Here is a 23,987-nt window from a genome sequence, read left to right on the forward strand (position 1 = left end):
ATCCAAGATGGCATCACTCGAATTCCGATTGGCTGATAGGATTCTATCAGCCAATCGGAATTAAGGTAGAAAAATCTGATTGGCTGATAGAATCAGCCAATCAGATTCAAGTTCAATCCGATTGGCTGAACCAATCAGATTGAACTTGAATCTGATTGGCTGATTCTATCAGCCAATCAGATTTTTCTACCTTAATTCCAATTGGCTGATAGAATCCTATCAGCCAATCGGAATTCGAGTGACGCCATCTTAAAGGTACCGTCATTCGTCGTCGGGAAGAAGAGGATGGATCCGCGTAGGCTCCTCTGAAGATGGCTCCGCTCCGGATGGATGAAGATTGAAGACGCCTCCTGGATGAAGACTTCTATCGGATGGAAGATTTCTTCAGCGCCGCCTGGATGATGACTTCATCAGATGCAAGATTTCTTCAGCGCCCCTTGGATGATGACTTCTGCCGCTCCGGATCTCCTCTTCGGTCCATCGGTGGTCGGCTGGCTGAACACGACTCAAGGTAGGATGATCTTCAGGGGGGTAGTGTTAGGTTTATGTAAGGAGGGTTTGGGTTAGATTAGGGGTATGTGGGTGGTGGGTTTTAATGTTGGGGGGGGTTGTATTTTTCTTTTACAGGCAAAAGAGCTGTTTTATTTGGGGCATGCCCCGCAAAAGGCCCTTTTAAGGGCTGGTAAGGCAAAAGAGCTGTTTACTTTTTAATGTAGAATAGGGTAGTGAATTTTTTTATTTTGGGGGGCTTTGTTATTTTATTAGGGGGCTTAGATTAGGTGTAAGTAGCTTAAAATTGTAATATTTGTTAAATGTTTGTAACTTATTTTTTTTATTTTTTGTAACTTAGCTTTTTTTATTTTTTGTACTTTAGTTAGTTTATTTAATTGTATTTAATTGTAGTTATTTGTAGGTAATATAGTAAATTAATTTAATGATAGTGTAGTGTTAGGTTTAATTGTAACTTAGGTTAGGATATATTTTACAGGTAATTTTGTATTTCTTTTAGCTAGGTAGTTATTAAATAGTTAATAACTATTTAATAACTATTCTAACTAGCTAAAATAAATACAAAGTTACCTGTAAAATAAATATAAATCCTAAAATAGCTACAATGTAATTATTAATTACATTGTAGCTATCTTAGGGTTTATTTTACAGGTAATTATTTAGTTTTAAATAGGAATAATTTATTTAAGTATAGTGTAGTGTTAGGTGTAATTGTAACTTAGGTTAGGATTTATTTTACAGGTAAATTTCTCTTTATTTTAATTAGGTAGCTATTAAATAGTTAATAACTATTTAATAGCTATTGTACCTGGTTAAAATAAATACAAAGTTGCCTGTAAAATAAAAATAAATCCTAAAATAGCTATAATATAATTATTATTTATATTGTAGCTATATTAGGGTTTATTTGACAGGTAAGTATTTAGTTTTAAATAGGATTAACATATGGCTAGATTTAGAGTTTTGTCGGTAACGACCCGCATAGCTAACGCCGCCTTTTTTCTGGCCGCACCTTTAAAATAACTCTGGTATTGAGAGTCCATATAATGTCAGCGTTAGGCTCCAAAAAAGGAGCGTAGAGCATATTTAACGCAAATGCAACTCTCGATACCAGAGTTGCTTACGGACGCGGCCAGCCTCAAAAACGTGCTCGTGCACGATTCCCCCATAGGAAACAATGGGGCTGTTTGAGCTGAAAAAAAACCTAACACCTGCAAAAAAGCCGCGTTCAACTCCTAACGCAGCCCCATTGTTTGCTATGGGGAAACACTTCCTACGTCTGCACCTAACACTCTAACATGTACCCCGAGTCTAAACACCCCTAACCTTACACTTATTAACCCCTAATCTGCCGCCCCCGCTATCGCTGACCCCTGCATATTATTATTAACCCCTAATCTGCCGCTCCGTAAACCGCCGCTACTTACATTATCCCTATGTACCCCTAATCTGCTGCCCTAACATCGCCGACCCCTATATTATATTTATTAACCCCTAATCTGCCCCCCACAACGTCGCCTCCACCTGCCTACACTTATTAACCCCTAATCTGCCGACCGGACCGCACCGCTATTATTATAAAGTTATTAACCCCTAATCCGCCTCACTAACCCTATCATAAATAGTATTAACCCCTAATCTGCCCTCCCTAACATCGCCGACACCTAACTTCAATTATTAACCCCTAATCTGCCGACTGGAGCTCACCGCTATTCTAATAAATGTATTAACCCCTAAAGCTAAGTCTAACCCTAACACTAACACCCCCCTAAGTTAAATATAATTTTAATCTAACGAAATTAATTAACTCTTCTTAAATAAATTATTCCTATTTAAAGCTAAATACTTACCTGTAAAATAAATCCTAATATAGCTACAACATAAATTATAATGATATTATAGCTATTTTAGGATTAATATTTATTTTACAGGTAACTTTGTATTTATTTTAACCAGGTACAATAGCTATTAAATAGTTAAGAACTATTTAATAGCTAAAATAGTTAAAATAATTACAAATTTACCTGTAAAATAAATCCTAACCTAAGTTACAATTAAACCTAACACTACACTATCAATAAATAAATTAAACACAATTCCTACAAGTAAATACAATGAAATAAACTAACTAAAGTACAAAAAATAAAAAAGAACTAAGTTACAAAAAATAAAAAAATATTTACAAACATTAGAAATATATTACAACAATTTTAAACTAATTACACCTACTCTAAGCCCCCTAATAAAATAACAAAGCCCCCCAAAATAAAAAAATGCCCTACCCTATTCTAAATTACTAAAGTTCAAAGCTCTTTTACCTTACCAGCCCTGAACAGGGCCCTTTGCGGGGCATGCCCCAAGAAGTTCAGCTCTTTTGCCTGTAAAAAAAAACATACAATACCCCCCCCCCCAACATTACAACCCACCACCCACATACCCCTAATCTAACCCAAACCCCCTTAAATAAACCTAACACTAAGCCCCTGAAGATCTCCCTAACTTGAGTCGTCTTCACCCAGCCGAGCCAAATTCTTCATCCAAGCGGAGCAAGAAGAGGTCCTCCATCCGGTAGAAGTCTTCATCCAAGCGGGGCAGAAGAGGTCTGATCCAATCAGCCAATCGGATTGAACTTGATTCTGATTGGCTGATTCCATCAGCCAATCAGAATATTCCTACCTTAATTCCGATTGACTGATAGAATCCTATCAGCCAATCGGAATTCGAGGGACGCCATCTTGGATGACGTCATTTAAAGGAACCGTCATTCGTCGTTCAGTCGTCGGCCAGGATGGATGTTCCGAGTCGGAGGTCTTCAGGATCCTGCCGCTCCGCTCCGGATGGATGACGATAGAAGATCCCGCTTGGATGAAGACTTCAATCGGATGGAAGACCTCTTCTGCCCCGCTTGGATGAAGACTTCTACCGGATGGAGGACCTCTTCTTGCTCCGCTTGGATGAAGAATTTGGCTCGGCTGGGTGAAGACGACTCAAGGTAGGGAGATCTTCAGGGGCTTAGTGTTAGGTTTATTTAAGGGGGGTTTGGGTTAGATTAGGGGTATGTGGGTGGTGGGTTGTAATGTTGGGGGGGGTATTGTATGTTTTTTTTTTACAGGCAAAAGAGCTGAACTTCTTGGGGCATGCCCCGCAAAGGGCCCTGTTCAGGGCTGGTAAGGTAAAAGAGCTTTGAACTTTAGTAATTTAGAATAGGGTAGGGCATTTTTTTATTTTGGGGGGCTTTGTTATTTTATTAGGGGGCTTAGAGTAGGTGTAATTAGTTTAAAATTGTTGTAATATATTTCTAATGTTTGTAAATATTTTTTTATTTTTTGTAACTTAGTTCTTTTTTATACTTTAGTTAGTTTATTTCATTGTATTTATTTGTAGGAATTGTATTTAATTTATTTATTGATAGTGTAGTGTTAGGTTTAATTGTAACTTAGGTTAGGATTTATTTTACAGGTAAATTTGTAATTATTTTAACTATTTTAGCTATTAAATAGTTCTTAACTATTTAATAGCTATTGTACCTGGTTAAAATAAATACAAAGTTACCTGTAAAATAAATATTAATCCTAAAATAGCTATAATATCATTATAATTTATATTGTAGCTATATTAGGATTTATTTTACAGGTAAGTATTTAGCTTTAAATAGGAATAATTTATTTAAGAAGAGTTAATTAATTTCGTTAGATTAAAATTATATTTAATTTAGGGGGGTGTTAGTGTTAGGGTTAGACTTAGCTTTAGGGGTTAATACATTTATTAGAATAGCGGTGAGCTCCAGTCGGCAGATTAGGGGTAAATAATTGAAGTTAGGTGTCGGCGATGTTAGGGAGGGCAGATTAGGGGTTAATACTATTTATTATAGGGTTAGTGAGGCGGATTAGGGGTTAATAACTTTATTATAGTAGCGGTGCGGTCCGCTCGGCAGATTAGGGGTTAATAAGTGTAGGCAGGTGGAGGCGACGTTGAGGGGGCAGATTAGGGGTTAATAAATATAATATAGGGGTCGGCGGTGTTAGGGGCAGCAGATTAGGGGTACATAGCTATAATGTAGGTGGCGGCTCTTTGCGGTCAGCAGATTAGGGGTTAATTATTGTAGGTAGCTGGCTGCAACGTTGTGGGGGGCAGATTAGGGGTTAATAAATATAATATAGGGGTCGGCGGTGTTAGGGGCAGCAGATTAGGGGTACATAAGTATAACGTAGGTGGCGGTCGGCAGATTAGGGGTTAAAAAAATTTAATCGAGTGGCGGCGATGTGGGGGGACCTCGGTTTAGGGGTGCATAGGTAGTTTATGGGTGTTAGTGTACTTTAGAGTACAGTAGTTAAGAGCTTTATGAACCGGCGTTAGCCCAGAAAGCTCTTAACTACTGACTTTTTTCTGCGGCTGGAGTTTTGTCGTTAGATTTCTAACGCTCACTTCAGCCACGACTCTAAATACCGGAGTTAGAAAGATCCCATTGAAAAGATAGGATACGCAATTGACGTAAGGGGATCTGCGGTATGGAAAAGTCGCGGCTGAAAAGTGAGCGTTAGACCCTTTCCTGACTGACTCCAAATACCGGCGGTAGCCTAAAACCAGCGTTAGGAGCCTCTAACGCTGGTTTTCACGGCTACCCCCAAACTCCAAATCTAGCCGATAGTTAATAAGAGTTACATTTATTTAGATTTATTTAATTAATATTTAAGTTAGGGGGGTGTTAGGGTTAGTGTTAGACTTAGGTTTAGGGGTTAATCATTTTATTAGAGTTGCGGCGGTGTAGGGGGGGGGCAGGATAGGGGTTAATAATTTTATTACAGTGGTGGCGGTGTAGGGGGGGCAGATTAGGAGTTAATAAGTTTAAGATAGGTCGCGGCGGGGTCCGGGAGCGGCGGTTTAGGGGTTAAACTATTTATTTAGTTGCGGCGAGGTCCGGGATCCGCAGGATAGGGGTTAATAATTTTATTATAGGTGGCGGCGGTATAGGGGGGGCAGGATAGGGGTTACTAGGTATAATGTAGGTGGCGGCGGTGTCCGGGAGCGGCGGTCTAGGGGTTAATACATTTATAAGAGTTGCGGCGGGGGTTTAGGAGCGGCAGTTTAGGGGTTAATAAGTTTATTATAGTGGCGGCGGGGTCTAGGAGCGGCGGTTTAGGGGTTAGTAACTTTATTTAGTTGCGGGGGGCTCCGGGGGCGCCGGTATAGGGTGTAGAACAGTGTAGTTTAGTGTGGGTGCTTAGTGACAGCTTGTCAATAAAGCTGTCAAAAAGCCGAAGAGCAGCGAGATCGGATGAGTGATAACTATCACAATCCGCTGCTCATCGCCCCGTACTTGGTGTGCGGCTTTTTGACAGCTTTTTTGATAACTTAGGCGAACGTATTCAGGTCCGCGGCGGCGATGGTAGGCGAGCTTAGGCGGGCGTATAGGACCGGCGAAGGCAGGTAAAGTAGACGCCTTGATAAGTACCCCTCATAGTCTGCAGTAAAAGCTCTGACATTTATTACATGTAGGAATTTTTAAAGCTGGTGTATTTTTACTGTTTAGCAGGAAAAGAGGATTAGTGCAGGAAAAGTATACATTTGACATAGGAATTTACAAATAGCCTATGATTGGAGGGTGGGCATGCTAGACTAAAGCACATCTCAGCCCTTTCCTGTGGGAGTGCCAGCACTGTGGATAATATTCACATGAGGAGGAATGAAAAGCTAAAATTTACAAAATGTATTGTTAGCAAGTTTAACTATATAGGTCTAATGACTTTAGTCATTGTATTTCCTTTAGGAACATAGACTTGTGATTGCTGTGTAAACTAGCCCTTTAAGGACCAGTGCTATTTTTACTTTTCTGTAGTGTTTGTGTTTAGCTGTAATTTTCCTCTTACTCATTTACTGTTCCCACAAATATTATATACCCCTTTTCTTGCCATTAAATGGACTTTCTAATATCATTATTTTCATCATATCCTATAATTTACTATAATTTTTTAATAAAATATGATGAATTTTTTTTTTTTTTTTAAAAATCACTTTTTCTAACTTTGACCACCAAAATCCATTACACATCTACAACCACCAAAAAACACCCACGCTAAATTGTTTCTAAATTTAAAAATACCCAATGTTTACATGTTCTTTGCTTTTTTTTTGCAAGTTATAGGGCAATAAGTACAAGTAGCACTTTGCTATTTCCAAACCATTTTTTTTTTCAGAATTAGCGATAGTTACATTGGAACACTGATATCTGTCAGGAATCCCTGAATATCCCTTCACATGCAGTAGACCAGGGGTCGCCAACCTTTCGGATCTCAGGGACCACTAAACTCACAATTTTGAATCCCGTGGACCACTAACATAATAAGAATTGTTATATATATATATATATATATATACACACAAACACACACATACTGTACATAACTAGTATAACCATAGCTAAGTTTACATTATGTATATATTTACACGTTTAAGAATTATTTTTTGGAATTAACTAACTGAATGACAAAACTGAGAGAATACTTCCTAATGAGTAGGGAGATTGCGTAGGGAGATTGTAATTTAACTCCTCCATTTTCACACAGGGTGACACCATCAGAGGAGACTAATTCCTGCTTGATGGTGTCAAGGACCACCAACATCTTCTCGTGGACCACCAGTGGTCCATGCACTACTGGTTGGCGACCGCTGCAGTAGACAACCCAAAATATTGATCTAGGCCCATTTTGGTAAATTTCATTACACCATTTCACCACCAAATGCGTTCAAATAAAAAATGTTTTTAACTTTTTCACAAACAACTAGGTTTCTCACTGAAATTATTTACAAACAGCTTGTGCAATAATAATTAAAAGGCCGCCAATTACAGCTGTGCAGCACACTTATTCCCAGCAGTGAAGTGGTTAATTAGGTAGATTGCAGTGGCGGCTCGTGGGTTATTTAAATGGGCTTTCACAATACATTACATTATCATATAATGGACCTGCAGGGATAACCATGTCTCTGCCAGCAGCCTGAGAGTATGAAAGCTATTAAACACTCCAAAGGTTTGGAAAACAGCACACTTTTTCTTAGGCCTGTGGGGCACGAAATAAAGGACCTACCACGTCCAAAAATACAGTCCAAGTAACAAAGGATATTCCAGCCTCCAATATTTAAAAATAACCTTTATTCTCTTACATGGGGTCCACAGCAATAGAACATACAACGTTTCAAGCCTTAAGTGTACATGATTAAGAGCCTATAGCAGGCTTGAAACATTGTATGTTCTATTGCTGAGGACCCCATGTAAGAGAATGAAGGTTCTTTTTAAATATTGGAGGCTGGAATATCCTTTGTTACTTAGTGTGAAAGCTGTGCCAGCAATGCACTAGCCATGAAGTGCCTAATGATGGTGCAGTGTTAGGATTATTCTGTGAGTTCATATCTAGGACATGTGGAGATCTATGTGCAGAAACACTAACACACAGACAGACACACACACAGACTCACAGACATTAACACAAAGACACACACAGGCATACACACACATACAGACACACACAGAGAGATACTAACACACAGTCACACACTAACACAGAGAGACAGACTAACACACACAGGCATACATATACAAAGACGTTAACACACACAGGCATACAGAAACAAAGACAGACACTAACACACACAGATACACATACATGCATACACACTCAGTCATACACAGTAACACACAGGCATAGAAAGACAGACACTAACACACAAAGGCATACACACACAGGCAGACATTAACACACACAGGCATACACACACACAGAGACACTAACACACACAGGCATACACACACATATACACACAGACCGACACACAGATACAGACACACACAGGCATAGACAGACAGACACTAACACACACAGGCAAACTCACAAACAGACATTAACACACACAGGCATACAGACACAGAGATACACTAACACACACAAAGACACTAACACACACAGGCATACACACAGACATACACTAACACACACAGAGACACACACAGGCATACACACACACAGACAGACACTAACATACACAGGCATACACGCACACACACAGTGCTGGTTTATTTTTGGGCTTGTAATAGCAGCTAAGTTTAGCATTATGCTCAGTGATTGTATGGACAGTTTGCTCACACAGTGCTACATACATCAGCAGCCTTCAGAGGTTGAGTAGTGCACGAGAATGCTGGTGCACCAGCAACCAGTGGATGTGAGCGGAGCGAGTGGGGAGCGCGAGCGTGCCGATTTTGGACAGAGCGCAGAGCGTTATTTTTAAAAGGACAGAGCGTTGCCCTATGTCCCGCTCCAATTTCGCTCCAACACACGGCGCCACACTCTCTGAAGCATACCCAAGCCAACCCAGAATCCATCTGTCTTCTTGGCCAAGCCAACCCAGAATCCATCTGTCTTCTTGCAACTTGTCATCAAAAGTAGTCAGTAGACTATATTTTCTGTAAAAAAAAATCGCATGGAATTCACAAAGTATTTCAAAAAAGAAAGTGAGAAGTCATACAGGTGTACAATAAATACAAAAATAACTAACAACGATAATGTGGTAGAAGAAAAAGAATGTGGTAATATCGTTTCAGTCAGTAAAGATTCATTTTGGAATCTAAAAAGACACCTCTCTCGAAAACACGAAAGTGTGCTACGTGAACACGCTGGGAAGAAAGCAAAAGGTTAGCAAAATATGAGCCTAATATATTCATTTCTATTTTTTAACACAAATTAGTTTTGTCATAAAGGGACAGTCAACTCAATTCAAAAAATAATTTCAGGATTCATGATCAAAGTAATAGGGTATACTATTAGTATTAGGGCATGTAATAATTGTAAAAAAACTTTACAATGTACTTTTACCACCTGCTTTGTTCTTTTTGGTATTCTTAGTTGAAAGCTAAATCTTAACCTAGGATCACTTCATATGCTAATTTCTTAGACCTTGAAGGCCGCCTCTCTAATCTGAAAGTTTCTCACGACTAGTAGTCGACTAGACTAGAGGGTGGGTGTTAGTAATTTAGTTCATGTATTTTATAGATAACATTGAGCTCATGGCCTCATGCATGTGAATTTTCCGAGGAGTGACTGCACTGATTGGCTAAAATGCAAGCCTGTCAAAACAGTACTGAAATACGAGGGCAGTTTGCAGAGCCAGAGGCTTAGATACAGCCAGGTATTAATCACACAGAGGTAAAACGTATATTATTATTATTATAACTGTGTTGGTTATATATGCAAAACTGTGGGGGAAATGGGGAATGGATATTTAAAGGCATTATTTATCCTTTAAAACAACAAAATACTGGTGCTGTTGACTGTCCCTTTTAAAGTAGGCCTAATATGGTTCTTTTAATTTAATTTGTGTTTAATTTTTATTTTATAGAGAGAGAGGAGCAGCAGCAGCTACAAGAGAAAAGGGATGAGAATTTCAAAGGTTTTTTCACTGGTCACAAAGGCCCAACCATTACAAGGGAGAGAAAGAGAGAGCTGGATGTTGCATTTTTTAAAATGATTTACATGGACTATGAACCGCTGAATACAGAAGAACGGGAAGGGATGCAACACTTCACCAGCGTGGCTCAACCGGGCTACACCCTCCCTGCTACAACACTGTGCTCATGCCACATGCCCTGGAAGAGATGGAAGCCAAACTGCAAGAACTACTGCAAAATGGTGATGAGTTTGTTCTGTCAGCGGATATCTGGACCAGTAGAAGAGGGCACAGCTTCATTGGCATCGTGGCCAGTTTAATTAATTGGATGTTAAGAGGGCATACAGTTTTTTTGGGATGTGGGCACATACAGGGGCACCATACCGCAGATCGTATTTATCAAAAGTACGAAAGTGTACTGAAATATTGAAACGTGCAACGACGTGTGATTAGGGTCGTCACTGACAGTGCCAGCAACATGATCAAGGCATTTAACCTCCTCCCAGGCACTGAACAGGAGGCCGAGGGTGAAGTGGCCGCAGATGTCAGCAGCAGCGCTGAACATGAAGAGGCGGAAGGACCACCTGCACCCTCGCAAGTCCAAGTGGAAGAGATAACCACCAATGTAGAAAATATGATAAATCAGTACTTTACTGTGTCTAATTTACATCTGAGATGCCCCACTCACATGCTTCAGCTGGCGATCAAAGACGCCGTTAACGAAAACAACAACATTTATAGGCTGTTAGTGAAAGTTGGGCACCTGGTGAAAAGTGTACGCAAGAGCACCCTGAACTCCGAGGAAACCGACCGATTAGGTGTCCATCTGACAAATGCTTGTGCCACTCGATGGAGCAGCCAGTTGCAGATGATTCAGTCGGTCATCCGGTTGTTCCAAAAAGATCCGTTATGGCAAAACAAGCTAGTCAAGTCTAATGTTGCAAACAACATCACCCTGAATCAAGTACGGCAGCTGACACACCTTGTCAGTGTGCTGAGACTGCTAGCAGACCTCACAGACAAAATGCAGAAGGAGCTGGGGAACCTGGGGATGATCCTCCCAGCTGTCACAGAAATCAAATTCCTGCTCAGTGACAGCGATGGCACTCACGCTGCTGCACTTCCAATCGGCATTGCTGCTTTTGCTGAAACGTTGGCAAACAATGTGTCAATTCGCTACGGAATATACTATTCTGATAAACATCTCATTTTAGCATCAGTGTTAGATCCCCGTTTCAAGACAGAATGGATCATTCGAGATGAGTCAGTATGCAACAAACTCTGGGAAATCCGAGACCTCCTAATCAAAGAAGCTGAGGAAATGAATGCTCCCAGCGGGACCCCCGAGTCCGATACCCCACCAGCTGCCGAATTGAATCATGACCCTGAAACAAAAAGAGCTCGACTGTTCGGGTCATACTTCAGCGAGCCACAACGCATAACCGGAGATGCCAAAGGTGAAGTCGAAAAGTACCTCTCATGCCCGAGACATAACCCGGATGCCGATGTTATTCAATTTTGGAAAGAAAACTCCACGTCTTTTCCCCGCCTGGCTAAAGTAGCTCGCATTGTGTTCAGCATCCCAAGCGGCTCTGCAAGTGCAGAGAGGGTTTTTTCTGCTGCCGGACTGCTCTCAAGAAACCACCGCATGAGTCTGAAACCTCAGACTTGTCCAAACTTGTGTTCTTGAAAGTGAACTCAAAAGAACTGTAGATATTAGGAAAGAAATTAATTTTATATTTTGTTTTAAAGGTTGACTAATATATGTAGGCCAATTTAATTTGTAACCCTCCAAGGTCTTGCTTAGTTACTGTGCAAAAAGTTAGTTAAAACAATTTTGGGCTAATACTTGATTTACTTTTAAAAATTTGATGGGTAGACTAGAGACTGTGAGAGTCACTATCCCAGCCTCGGAGTCGTCACTATAGGCCCAAAAAATGATTTTAATTTTACAGAAGTCAGACTTTTGTTGTTATGTTATATACCTTTTATGCAAGCCTAATTTGTAATTTGAAATTAATCATTTCTATTTGAAAAATGTAGTTGTTGAAGGGCGGAGCTAGCCAGCTACCGAGGCAGCAGTGCTTGTGAAGAGCTCCTGTGCAAATAAACGATTAAACCGGCAAAAAGACACTCTAGAAAACTACTAAGGCCATTAATCAGCACCTGGTAGTACCCTCAGCTAGAAGGCAACAGGCAAAAGATTGGTTTTTAAAAATTTCGGCAGTCGCAATTTGATCCGGACTTGAGAACCGGAACAGAGCTGGGAAAGTCCGCGGCTGCAGCCTACTCTGGGTCGGAAGACCATCCTGAAGGCATCTATACACCTCTGAGGCCATTACAGCCACCACGACTAAGTAATTAAACGGTCAAACATCAAGATATCTAAGCTGAGTGACAAGACCTGCTTCAGTTACGGCAGAGAGACAGTGCAACAAACAGGATTTGGCACGTATCACCATTTTAAAAGTACAATTTTCCTCTTTTGCAATCCTTATGTTGTGAGGACAGATGGGCTACTAGATATCATTAACAGTGGGCCTGAGAGACATTACCTAGAATGGGACAGCAAATAGGGGTATAACTCTTTATACATAACCCCAAATAACTGAATGAGGCCTTGCAGCACATCACATCACTGCAAAAATACTAGCACCACATTCATCTACTCCCCCACAGGTCCAGACACAGAGCTGGTTTTACAGTCTAGGCTCCCAGCCTTAATTTGCAATCTCATCTGGAGATCATCAGGGAAGTTAATTAAGAAGCTAGCCCAAGAGCACTGAAGCAGCCAGAAACAGTTTATTTTAGCCTCTGCTAGCTGACAGTTTTTGTGAACCACCTATTGTGGAGAATAGCACTCTCTCCTCACCCCTTTCCTGCCAGTTAATTTGCTGGTGGGTCATATCCAAGGTTCCCTTCCCGTGATGGTCCTGTGAGGACAACCTTCCCTGAGGAGCTGAGTGCTGGGTGGTAACTAAACAGAATTCAGAATAAGGTGGTCTCCATACATCATCCTATATGACTTTTAACTAACAGATGGTCTATTGATAAAGTGGCACAGTTCCTATAAGGGCTATTCCCATTCACTGCCCTCTCATCCTCTAGCCTAGAGAACTTTAGGCAACAGGGAATACAGGAGAGGTGAACTTTGCAGGCCCTACTCCACTTCACCATATCAAGTTGTTTAATACTCTTCAAATAATCTCTCACTTTCCAGCACAGATGGATACAACAAGGGCTTAAATGACTTAACTAATGAGTATTTCGGGCATGTCTGAATAGCTTAGAAGAGATTCCGGGTCTCTAGGCTGCTACGTTGGCATCAAAGTGATAGTGTTCCAAGGAAAAGAAGCTAAATAACTAACCATCAGTTTTTATATAGTGCAAAGTTCAAGAATCTTTTCTATATATCATCTCTAATTGCATTCCTAAGATGAAAAGCCGTACGCAATCAGTTAAGGAGTGTCTATCCAAATCGCAACAGAAAAAAAGCAAGCTCTGTTGGATTCATCTCCATGTAAGGAAAGAGAAGAAGCTATAGGGGACCACTCTACTTCCTCTCCTAAGTCAACTTCCTCAAATGAGGCTCTCTTAAAGCAGATAAAACAAATGTTTCACGAAGAAATGAGAGCGGCTCTTTCAGAGTTAAAACAAGATATTGCTGATATAGGCGAGAGAACTTCAGCAATTGAAGATAAAGTTGATGAAATAGTGGAAGAGATCCCAGAATTACAGGCAACTGTGAGCTCGCAACAAGCACAAATACAGAAATTGGAGGATCACCTGGAAGATCTGGAAAATAGATGTCGTAGATCTAACATACACATACGCAACTTACCTGAAAAATACAATAATCTTCCAGACATCATCACACAGATCTTTCAACAATTACTGCCAGAGGAAGATGCATCATTCCTTCTAATGGATAGAGTACATTGAGCCTTAGTCAAACCTCCAGCTCCTGGAGCTCATAGAGATGTGATAACAAAACTTCCCTATTACCATATTAAAGATAGAATCATGCAAGTGGTTCGAGGAGTTCCAGAGATCACCTTTGAGGGCCACAAAATCCAAATATTTGCTGACCTATCCCCTACCACTCTGAAGAAGAGGAGAGAATTCAAGCCAATAGTAGCAGCCCTAGCCAATGCCCAGATCAAATACAGGTGGGGATTCCCTTTTAGATTGTCTTTCACAGTGGACAAAACATTATATTCATGTGTTACAGTTGAAGAGGGACAGTCGATCTTAAATAAACTTCATATTGACAAAACGTCATCTACACCAGCTCGGTCCCCTAAGCCACAGCGAAAAGCTCTAACACGCACTTGGACACCAGTGCTCCAAAATGGGAAGACACAGAGGCGAAACCAAGAATCAGAGAGCCCCACCTGAACTATGGAAGCAAAGCTCATGCTTTAGTTACAATTTGATATACTCCCTGGCAGGGGATCTGCGTGTCCAATTGGGCTTAACTTCCGAGAGCAAGCTCGAGAAAACTGTTATCACTACCAGGACTGGACTACCAGGACTGTTATCACTACCAGGAAGGTCCACCTTCAATTCTAGGAGAGATACTTAGCAGATATGTATTTAATATTTTAATATTATATGCCCGAAGTTTCTTTTTGTTCTTCATGTTCTTTATTTTACTTGTTGTTCCTATGTTGCATTGCATTTTGGGATCATGGATCCTAGTTAAGACCGAACACGGTCAGTTGTTACTTGGTTTTTTATTGCTTAGACTAACTGTTAAATGTTTTTCCATCTCAGCAATTTGTACATTTCATAGAGGTATTTTTCAAAATATATGTGCCAAGTGGCATGATTGACGGCTCTACACCCATACTGGGGGGGGGGACCGGTCGGACAACAATTGGTAAGTTCCCAAGTTTGTGTATTGAGAGTTTTTCATTTTTAGTTAAGAAATGTCTATAAATATAGTCTCCCATAATGTTAGGGGGTTACACTCCAATGTCAAGAGACGTAAGGCTTTAGACGCATATAAATCCATGAAGGCTTATATAATCCTATTGCAAAAAACTAATTTCACAAAAGCAAAAAACCCAAAATACTGGGATAAGAGTTACCCCACTCAATTTCATGCCAATCTAAGAAATGCGGGGTATCCATTTTGATTCACGCAGAACTAAATTTTAAGGAAGACGAAGTGATTATAGATAAGGCAAGACGATATATTATTGTTAAGGGTAGAATACATGATACACATGTCATACTGGGTAATATATACGCTCCCAATGATTCTCAGGCTACATTCTTGTCCAAGTTAGAAAATTGCTAACTACTTGGGAAATCCCATTTAATCATAGGCGGGGGGGGGGGGGTTTTAATTTGGTAGCTAATGCAGAAATAGATAAATCATCGATCCCATTAACAACTTCCTCCCAAAGTTCTTAAAAGCTTATGTATGATTTTTTTCCTGGATCATAATTTGGTAGATAGTTGGAGATATATAAACCCAAAAGTAAGAGATTATTCATTCTACTCCACATCACAAAATGTATATTCTAGAATAGATTATATCCTGGTTAGCCAGATCATGTCCCTTCTGATAATGGCTTCTGACATCGTACCTGCAACTTGGTCAGATCACAATATAGTGTTGACGAAACTGTCTGGCTTGATTGACCCTCACAGGGGCAGAAGCTGGACCATAAACCCAACATTGTTTAGGGATAAGTTATTCACGCAGAATTTTCAGACAGAAATAACTCACTTTTTAGCAATTAACCATAACTCAGTGTCTAACCCTATGCATATCTGGGGAGCATTGAAAGCTTTCGCTAGAGGTATTCTGATAAAAGGATCTAACAAGCGGAATAGGGCCTATTTAACACAACTTGAGCAACTTAAACAGGAGATCAAGCACTTGCAATCTAAACATCAAATAGCACATGATGACAGAACACTTAAGCTATTGAAGGATAAAAAATATTCTCTAGATAAATTATTGACAAATGAGGCTACCAGGTCCCTAAAACTTGTTAATACCCAATACTTTATACAAGCTAATAAACCTGATAAATTACTAGCGTATTTTAAATTAAAAGAAATATCTAGGGCGACTTCTGTGCCATAAATCCAAAAAACAGATGGATAGGTTTCTAATCATCTGTGGATTATTGCTGAGTATTATCAGAGATTATATGCTCTGCCCACACTCAACAACTCTTATACATTAGACAAGGACACAAATTAATTTTTACAGGCTTGTAACTTGCCTAAGATTGCTGCAGAGGATTTGGATAAACTAAACTCCCACATAACCATTCAGGAAGTGAAACAAGCAATTCGCAATCTAAAGATTGGTAAGGCGCCTGGCCCAGACGGGTACTCATGTATCTTTTATAAAACACTTATACAAGATATTAGCCCCATTTTAGTCACGATATTCAATCACATTCTGGAGAGCGGAGTTATTCCCAAGGAACTTTTAGAGGCTCGTTTATCAGTAATACCCAAGCCCAGAAAATGTAAATGAATGAATGCAGTGTCAATTTTTAATAAAGAAAAGAAAAAACTAAAAAAATATATATATATATATATATATATATATATATATATATATATATATATATATATATATATATATATATATATATATATACTATGATCTTTTATAATAAAATACATAAGCAAATAAATGATGCTAAAATATCATTAGCGTTATAAAAATACAAAATTTTATAAAATACAAACATATCTTTTTAACTCAATATATTTTCATTTGTTTTGATTTAAACATAAACCAATAAATAAATATAAATATATATATATATATATATATATATTATCAATTCGAAATTTGCAAGTAAAAAAAATTGTTTGAAAGATAATGGCAGATATATAATCTATTAGATTATATTGTAAACTATCTTGTTAAATTATTGTTACAATTATAAAGATAATGATTTAAAAAAAGATGTTTCAAACTATACTCACAATCGTATTTTTTACAAAAAACCTTCTGAATAATACGGCAATTCGGATGAGATGCTTTGCTTCTATAGCCAATGATAGTATTCAGTGAATGTATTCATTCACTGAATACTATGTTGATTGACAGCGGAATCGGGAATTGACGCATGTGCAGTGTGTAGCAGAGATGGGAGCACGCATTGCCACTACGTAAACATCGGGTGGGACCACTGTATACGTAATATTGAACAGAATAAGAAAGTTGAGAGTGGGAGGAGCAGGTATAGACAAAGAACAATATTTGCAAATGTATATAAAATGTTATTATACATCTTATGACAAAATGAAAGTTGTGGTTTGTTTAATACACTTATTAGCTATATAATTATACTTTCAGAACTTAAAAAATTGACATTCACTTTAAACATAAAAACACTTCCACCCTAGCAAATTGGAACAAATATTTGGATTGTAAAAAGGAAAGAGATACATTTCTATTACAGAAAACTGAAACACAAAATCTAAAAGCTAGATCTGCCTTTTTACAACATGGGAATAAAAAAGGCAAATTTCTTGCCAAATTAAATAATATTTATTCTAGTTATAAGAGCATTAAAACTATCCAAATGGAAACATTATTATTAACTCATACATCTCAAATTAAAGAAGCATTTAAAAAATATTATGAACAAATATATACACAGCCTTCTATAGATTTTGCGCAAAAGGAAATATTCTGGAAAAATGTGTCCCTCCCACAAATTAATGTGGAGCAGTTAGAAAGTTTAAATAAAGAAATCTCTCAAGAACAAGTTTGTGAGGTAGTTAGGAACCTAGCCCTAAATAAGACAGAAGGACTGGACCAATTACCTAATGAGTATTATAAGCTATTGATAGAGTTTGTTACACCAATTCTTACAAAACTTTACAATGAATATTTAAGTAATTTTTTTTCTCTCTTCTAAACTCTGATTATAAGATCTTCACATCTATCCTAGCAAATAGGTTTCAAAAAATCATTCAAGATATTATACACCCATATAAAACAAGCTTTATTAAAGGACGGACCTCATTTACTAACTTTAGAAAAGGTTTTTTTTTAACTGTCTCCAATATAGCAATATTTAAAGGATATATCAGACCCTTTACTGCAAAAAACAGATAATGCTATTTTATGCCTAGACGTGGAAAAAGCTTTTGATTTCCTGTCATGGGATCATATCTTTACCACACTTTCAGAATTTGGTTTCAAGGGTCCCATGTTTCAGCTACTTCAGAAGCTATATCATTTTCCTAAAGCTGTTCTTATAATTAATAGAGAGAGATCTGATTCTGTTTAAGTAGAGGGACCAGACAGGGTTGCCTTCTTTCACCACTTATTTTTGACTTGGCAATTGAACCTCTTGCAGCTTATATTCGAAATAGCATGAATGTTATACAAATTGGTACTAAGGCAGTTAAACTGTCCTTATATGCGAATGACCTACTTTTATTTACCAATAATACTCACTCTACTTTCCCCTAAGATAGTGAATTTGATGCATGAATTCAGTACTTTTGCCAGATATAAATTAAAATTAAATAAATCCAAAGTTTTATGGTTAAACTAAAATGAGCAATCATGCTCGAATCACCCTTTCAAAGAAGCTAAGGGACACATATATCTGGGTATTAATATTTCAAATTCCCCAAATCTTTGGTATGACCTGAATTATAAGACCATAATTAAAGAGATATTATTAGAAATAGGCAGATGGACAGCTCTACCCTTAAATATATTTGGCAAAATTAACTTGTTTAATATTGTATATTACGCAAAATCTACCTTTGATAATTCACAAACAAGATCTTAAAGGGACACTGAACCCAAATGTTTTCTTTCATGGTTCAGATAGAGCATGCAATTTTAAGCAACTTTCTCATTTACTCCTATTATCAAATTTTCTTCATTCTCTTGGTATGTTTATTTGAAAAGCAAGAATGTAAGTTTAGATGCCGCCCCATTTTTGGTGAACAAACCAGGTTGTCCTTGCTAATTGGACAGCACCAATAAACAAGTGCTGTCCATGGTACTGAAACAAAAATTTGCTGACTCCTTAGTTTAGATTCCTTCTTTTTCAAATAAAGATAGCAAGAGAACAAATAAAAATTGATAATAGGAGTAAATTAAAAAGTTGCTTAAAATTGCATGCTCTATCTGAATCATGAAAGAAAAAAAATGGGTTCAGTGTCCCTTTAAGCTACCAAATATGTCTATTACAAAATATTTATGGGGTAATAAAACTCCTAAAAGTGCCTTAAGAAAGCTTCAACTAGATAAGAACTCAGGTGGCTGGTCACTACCGAACACTGAAGCATACTCTATTGCATGTCTCTCTAAAGTAGCTTTGGATTGGCTGACTCAAATGGGTCATTTTGCTTTATTGGAAATAGAATCAGAAATGATAAAACCTCATACCTTGCGAGTAATATTACATATAAAACCACATAAACTCCCAAAGCCACTTCAAAATTTACAAATCTTTAAAGAGCAGGTTGTTGCTTGGAGTAAGATGTGTACTCGCTGTTTAATTAATCCTAGTGTTTCACATTATTTACCTATTTTAGGCATCCCAGATTTTACACCTATCTTACAAGACTACCCTTTTGCTCTTTGGAAGAATAAAGGATTAGAGTATGTACACCAATTTATAGATTTAGTTAACCGAAAAGTGAAAACTTTTCAACAATTAAAAAAGGAATTTTAAATCGCGAACCTAAATTATTTTGCTTTCTTACAGGTCAGACACTTCTGTACGAAATTAATTCATTTTAATACTATTAACAGGGAATGGCAGGTTACTGATAGCCTAATCAATATTTACGTGACTGGGAATTATAACATTTCTTATTTATATGCTAATCTAACCAAAGAAAATAATATAAAAAAAAATCTGATCTCGCTTTCAACTAATTGGGTAAATGAGACCTCTCCTACTCTCATCAAACAAAGTGGAAAAAGATACTGCTTCAATGGATAGAATGGAGTCTCAATTAAAATTATTACACCAAGCATGTATGACCCCCCCGTCGGTTAATAAAATGGTCTAAAACTAAGAAAATAGGGTGCGTAAAATGCCGGTTGCCAGACGCTAACTTAATTCACTGCATATTTAACTGCCCCAAAATAAGACAATTCTGGGCCAAATTACAGTTTTTTATGAGTAAAATTTGTAAGGAAGAAATTCAATTTTCTATTTACGATATCATATTTCTCTGTGATGGGAAACTATGGGGATCCAGAACTAAGTTACTTAATTTAAGTATAATCTTGGGTCACAATCTAATTTGTAGGACCTGGAAAAATATAAAACCTCCCACTTTAAGCAAGGTTATTAATTCCTTGAAAGATTAATTAATTTTAGAACAATACAGCCCATGTAGCTCTGGAGAGACATTTGTTGCTAAAACTCTATCCAAATAGGAGTGCTTTATCAAATACCTACCACTAGCAGAATTAAATCAAATTCTCTCCCCATTCAGATTATCTAAACTTTTAGAGCAAAGGAAGATAGATAATCTCTAGAGATCTTTGCTAGGGGCGGTCTTGGTGGCGGGTGGGGGGTCCTTTTCTTTTCTTCTCTCCAGGATGAAGTTAAAGGATTACTTTCTGTTATAATTTTTAAGCTAAACAACTAACATATTAAAGTTAATAAACATTAATTAAAACCTACTGACCTATATTTTCTCCAAAATGAAGTTTCATAACGTTCTAAAAGTTATATCTTTTATTCGCCGATGATGTCACGTTATCCTGCCCACTATTTTCAGCACTGCATGTTCAAAATACTTAAACCAATAACTTTGTGTTTAAAGCGCCATTTTGAAACCTAGGTATTGTAAACGGATTGGTACAGAGCAAAGGATACCCACGGAGTGGGTTTGGAAAACAATTAAATTTGCAGACAAGATTTCTGATATACGGTAGAGATATGTTAATGAAATGCTATTGATAAAAAGCGTATTTGGGGTAGTTAGTTAGTAACAGGCATAGAAAATATTTACTTACAGTGGACTTCTCTTTTCTTCTTTCTTTTTTTATTTTTTCATTATATGTTATTTTATAATGTATTATACTTGATCAAATACCCTGGGACACTTTTTGTGTTTAAATTATTGTTATAATAGATGTTGTCCTGTGTGATGAAAATGCTTTTTGCTTTAAATGTATTATGTAATTGGAAAATAAACAGAAATAAAAAAAAAATTGGTGTTTTATGATACCTGATTTCAATAAAAACATTTTTACCACTTTCTAAACATGTGAAAGGTTTCTTCCCTTGTGAACCCTTTCATGCTTTTTCAGATTACTCATATGTGTAAAACTTTTCCCACACTCTGTACATGTGAAAGGCTTTTCCCCTGTGTGAATCCTTTTGTGACTTTTTAGATTACTATTTTCTGTAAAACTTTTCCCACACTCTGTACATGTGAAAGGCTTTTCTCCTGTGTGAATCCTTTCATGAGTTTCCAGATGCTTTATTTGTGTAAAACATTTCCCACACTCTGTACATGTGAAAGGCTTTTCTCCTGTGTGAATCCTTTCATGCTTTTTCAGATGACTCTTATGTGTAAAACTTTTTCCACACTCTGTACATGTGAAAGACTTTTCTCCTGTGTGAATCCTTTCATGACTTTTCAGATTACTCTTTTTTGTAAAACTTTTTCCACACACTGTACATGTGAACGGCTTTTCTCCTGTGTGAATCCTTTCATGAGTTTCCAGACTACTCTTTTGTGTAAAACATTTTCCACACTCTGTACATGTGAAAGGCTTTTCCCCTGTGTGAATCCTTTCATGACTTTTCAGATTACTCTTTAATGTAAAACATTTTCCACACTCTGTACATGTGAAAGGCTTTTCTCCTGTGTGACTCCTTTTGTGACTTTTCAGATGACTCTTTTCTGTAAAACATGTTCCACACTCTGTACATGGGAAAGGCTTTTCTCCTGTGTGAATCCTTTTGTGACTTTTCAGATGACTCTTTTGTGTAAAACTTTTTCCACATTCTGTACATGTGAAAGGCTTTCTTTCTGTGTGAATCCTTTCATGAGTTTTCAGACAATACATTCGTGTGAAACTTTTTCCACACTCTGTACATGTGAAAGGCTTTCTTTCTGTGTGAATCCTTTCATGAGTTTTCAGCTCAATCTTTCGTGGAAAACTTTTTCCACCTTCTGTACATGTGAAAGGCTTTTCTCCTGAGTAAATCTTTTTATGAGTTTTCAGATGATCCATTAGTGTAAAACATTTGCCGCACTCAGTACATGTGTGTGGTTTCTCACCTGTGTGAATTTTGTGGTGTTCTAGTAAATTAGACTTCCATCTAAAGCTTTTCTCACTTTTTGTAGATTTGAAAGGTTTCTCCTTTGCATGAATCATTTGGCTAGACTGTAGACTTTTCTCTTCTTTAATATGTTTTGAAAACTCAGGAAATGTGCGTGGTTTATCCTCTGAAATAATAATTCCACTAGATAAGTCATAAATGTTGTCCTCTTGTTTGATGACTAAATTATTCTCTGTACATAATGATTGCTTCCAAGTTCCTGCCAATTCACCATCTTCTTTAAATATCTGCTGTGCTATCCCCAATGTTTGTGAATAGCCATTGGTGTCTGAGACTATTGGAGTTTGTGGTATCATTCTGAGGCTTCCTGGAGTAAAGGATGGATATGAACTATCCATATGTTTGTCTACATAAAAATAAATGTAATAAAGAAAAATAAGAATGTTTATTCTTTATAATATAATCCATCTCAATAAAAACATGTTGTTATACTCAAAAATGTCTTCTGTTTTGTATTTTTAAATGTATTTACCTGTAAATCACAAATTAAAAAGGATGACATAGAATGTAAATATTACTACATCATAGTAACCTAAATAACTGATTACTGATGAAAACAAGTAATAGGGCCGCATTAAACAAGGTGCATGTGGATAATGTTCTCAGCCAGGGAACAAGTACATCTGTATTCTGGGCAAGAGAGGTGGCATCCACCATCCTCATGTAACATTGCACAAGCAACTGCACATACAGCCCTGCCCGGCTCATGCACAACTAGTTGGGTGAGAACATGATGCATTAATCATCACAGACTAATCATCAGTGTGAGATGTTTTGAGAGGGTAAGAAGCAGTGACCTTATGATAATCTTTAGCTTTCGGCTGTGGTTGTTCTATTTATATAAACAGCCAAAATCTTTATTAGTTTAATAATACTCACTGTAAAATTAAGCACACAAATCAGCGGGTGGTTCTGAGGTGGGGAACACTGGGGAAGTTGTGGGTGTTCCACACATGGGAACAAGATAGGCATAAGTGCAGTTATGGGTGTTCCATGAGCGAGGTCAGGGCAGGGGAAAATGGATTTGCCGGTGTACTAAGTAATGAACCAGGTCAAGTAGTAAGGTTAGGCAGTTGTTGGACATGATCTGTCTAAAAGGGCAGAGGGAGGAGTAGTATTTTTTACCCTCCTCCTCAGCTCAATGGGGGTTGCTCCTTCTTTATAACGTCACTGACACAAATGTACTTAAAGACGCAGATATAAATATAATAGTTTATATTTGTTTAATGAGCTATCTATTCTATTTTTCCAGTAATTAAAGTCAGCATAATATCTATTGTACTCACCTAACACATATGAGTTCATGCTGATAACAGGCTCCAATGTCTGTGCTCAGGAAGAAGGTTCCCTTATTCACTCCGGTTACATCAATACCTGATATCTCTCAGTGCTCTGGCCGTGTCTGTAAAAAGTATATTAAATGGCTTAGACAGATAATAATAAATAATGGTTCTGATTAACTGTATGTATGGTATAATTAAAGGCACACATAACAATTCATGTGATACAGATCAGCTGTTTAGGTTATTACATATGTGCTATTGATTCACCACAAGCATTTAGTACAGTTAGCTCTGTGAGTGTTATAATTGCCCCTTAAATATGAATCTCCCCAGATCTATACAACATAATGGTAGAAAATCTATTTAAGTGGGGTCATATCACAACTTTACAAATATATTATTATCTTTGTTTTCTATCATTTATATGAAACAA

The 23,987-nt window shown here is 37.6% G+C and overlaps 1 protein-coding gene across 1 annotated transcript in view; it reads right to left on the reverse strand.

Annotated features, from left to right (window-relative positions):
* The window catches only part of LOC128659897 (gastrula zinc finger protein XlCGF26.1-like), a 70,266-nt gene that overhangs the window by 38,148 nt on the left and 8,131 nt on the right, over window positions 1-23,987 (reverse strand). Inside the window, exons 3-4 of the mRNA XM_053713484.1 lie at window positions 23,558-23,673; window positions 21,212-22,617 (exon numbers count right to left, since the gene is read on the reverse strand). Coding sequence (XP_053569459.1) covers window positions 21,212-22,617; window positions 23,558-23,576 — 1,425 coding nt within the window. The 5' untranslated portion in view covers window positions 23,577-23,673. The remainder of the gene's footprint in view (window positions 1-21,211; window positions 22,618-23,557; window positions 23,674-23,987) is intronic.

This window comes from Bombina bombina, chromosome 5, assembly GCF_027579735.1.
Source record: "Bombina bombina isolate aBomBom1 chromosome 5, aBomBom1.pri, whole genome shotgun sequence".
Classification (NCBI taxonomy): Eukaryota; Metazoa; Chordata; class Amphibia; order Anura; family Bombinatoridae; genus Bombina; species Bombina bombina.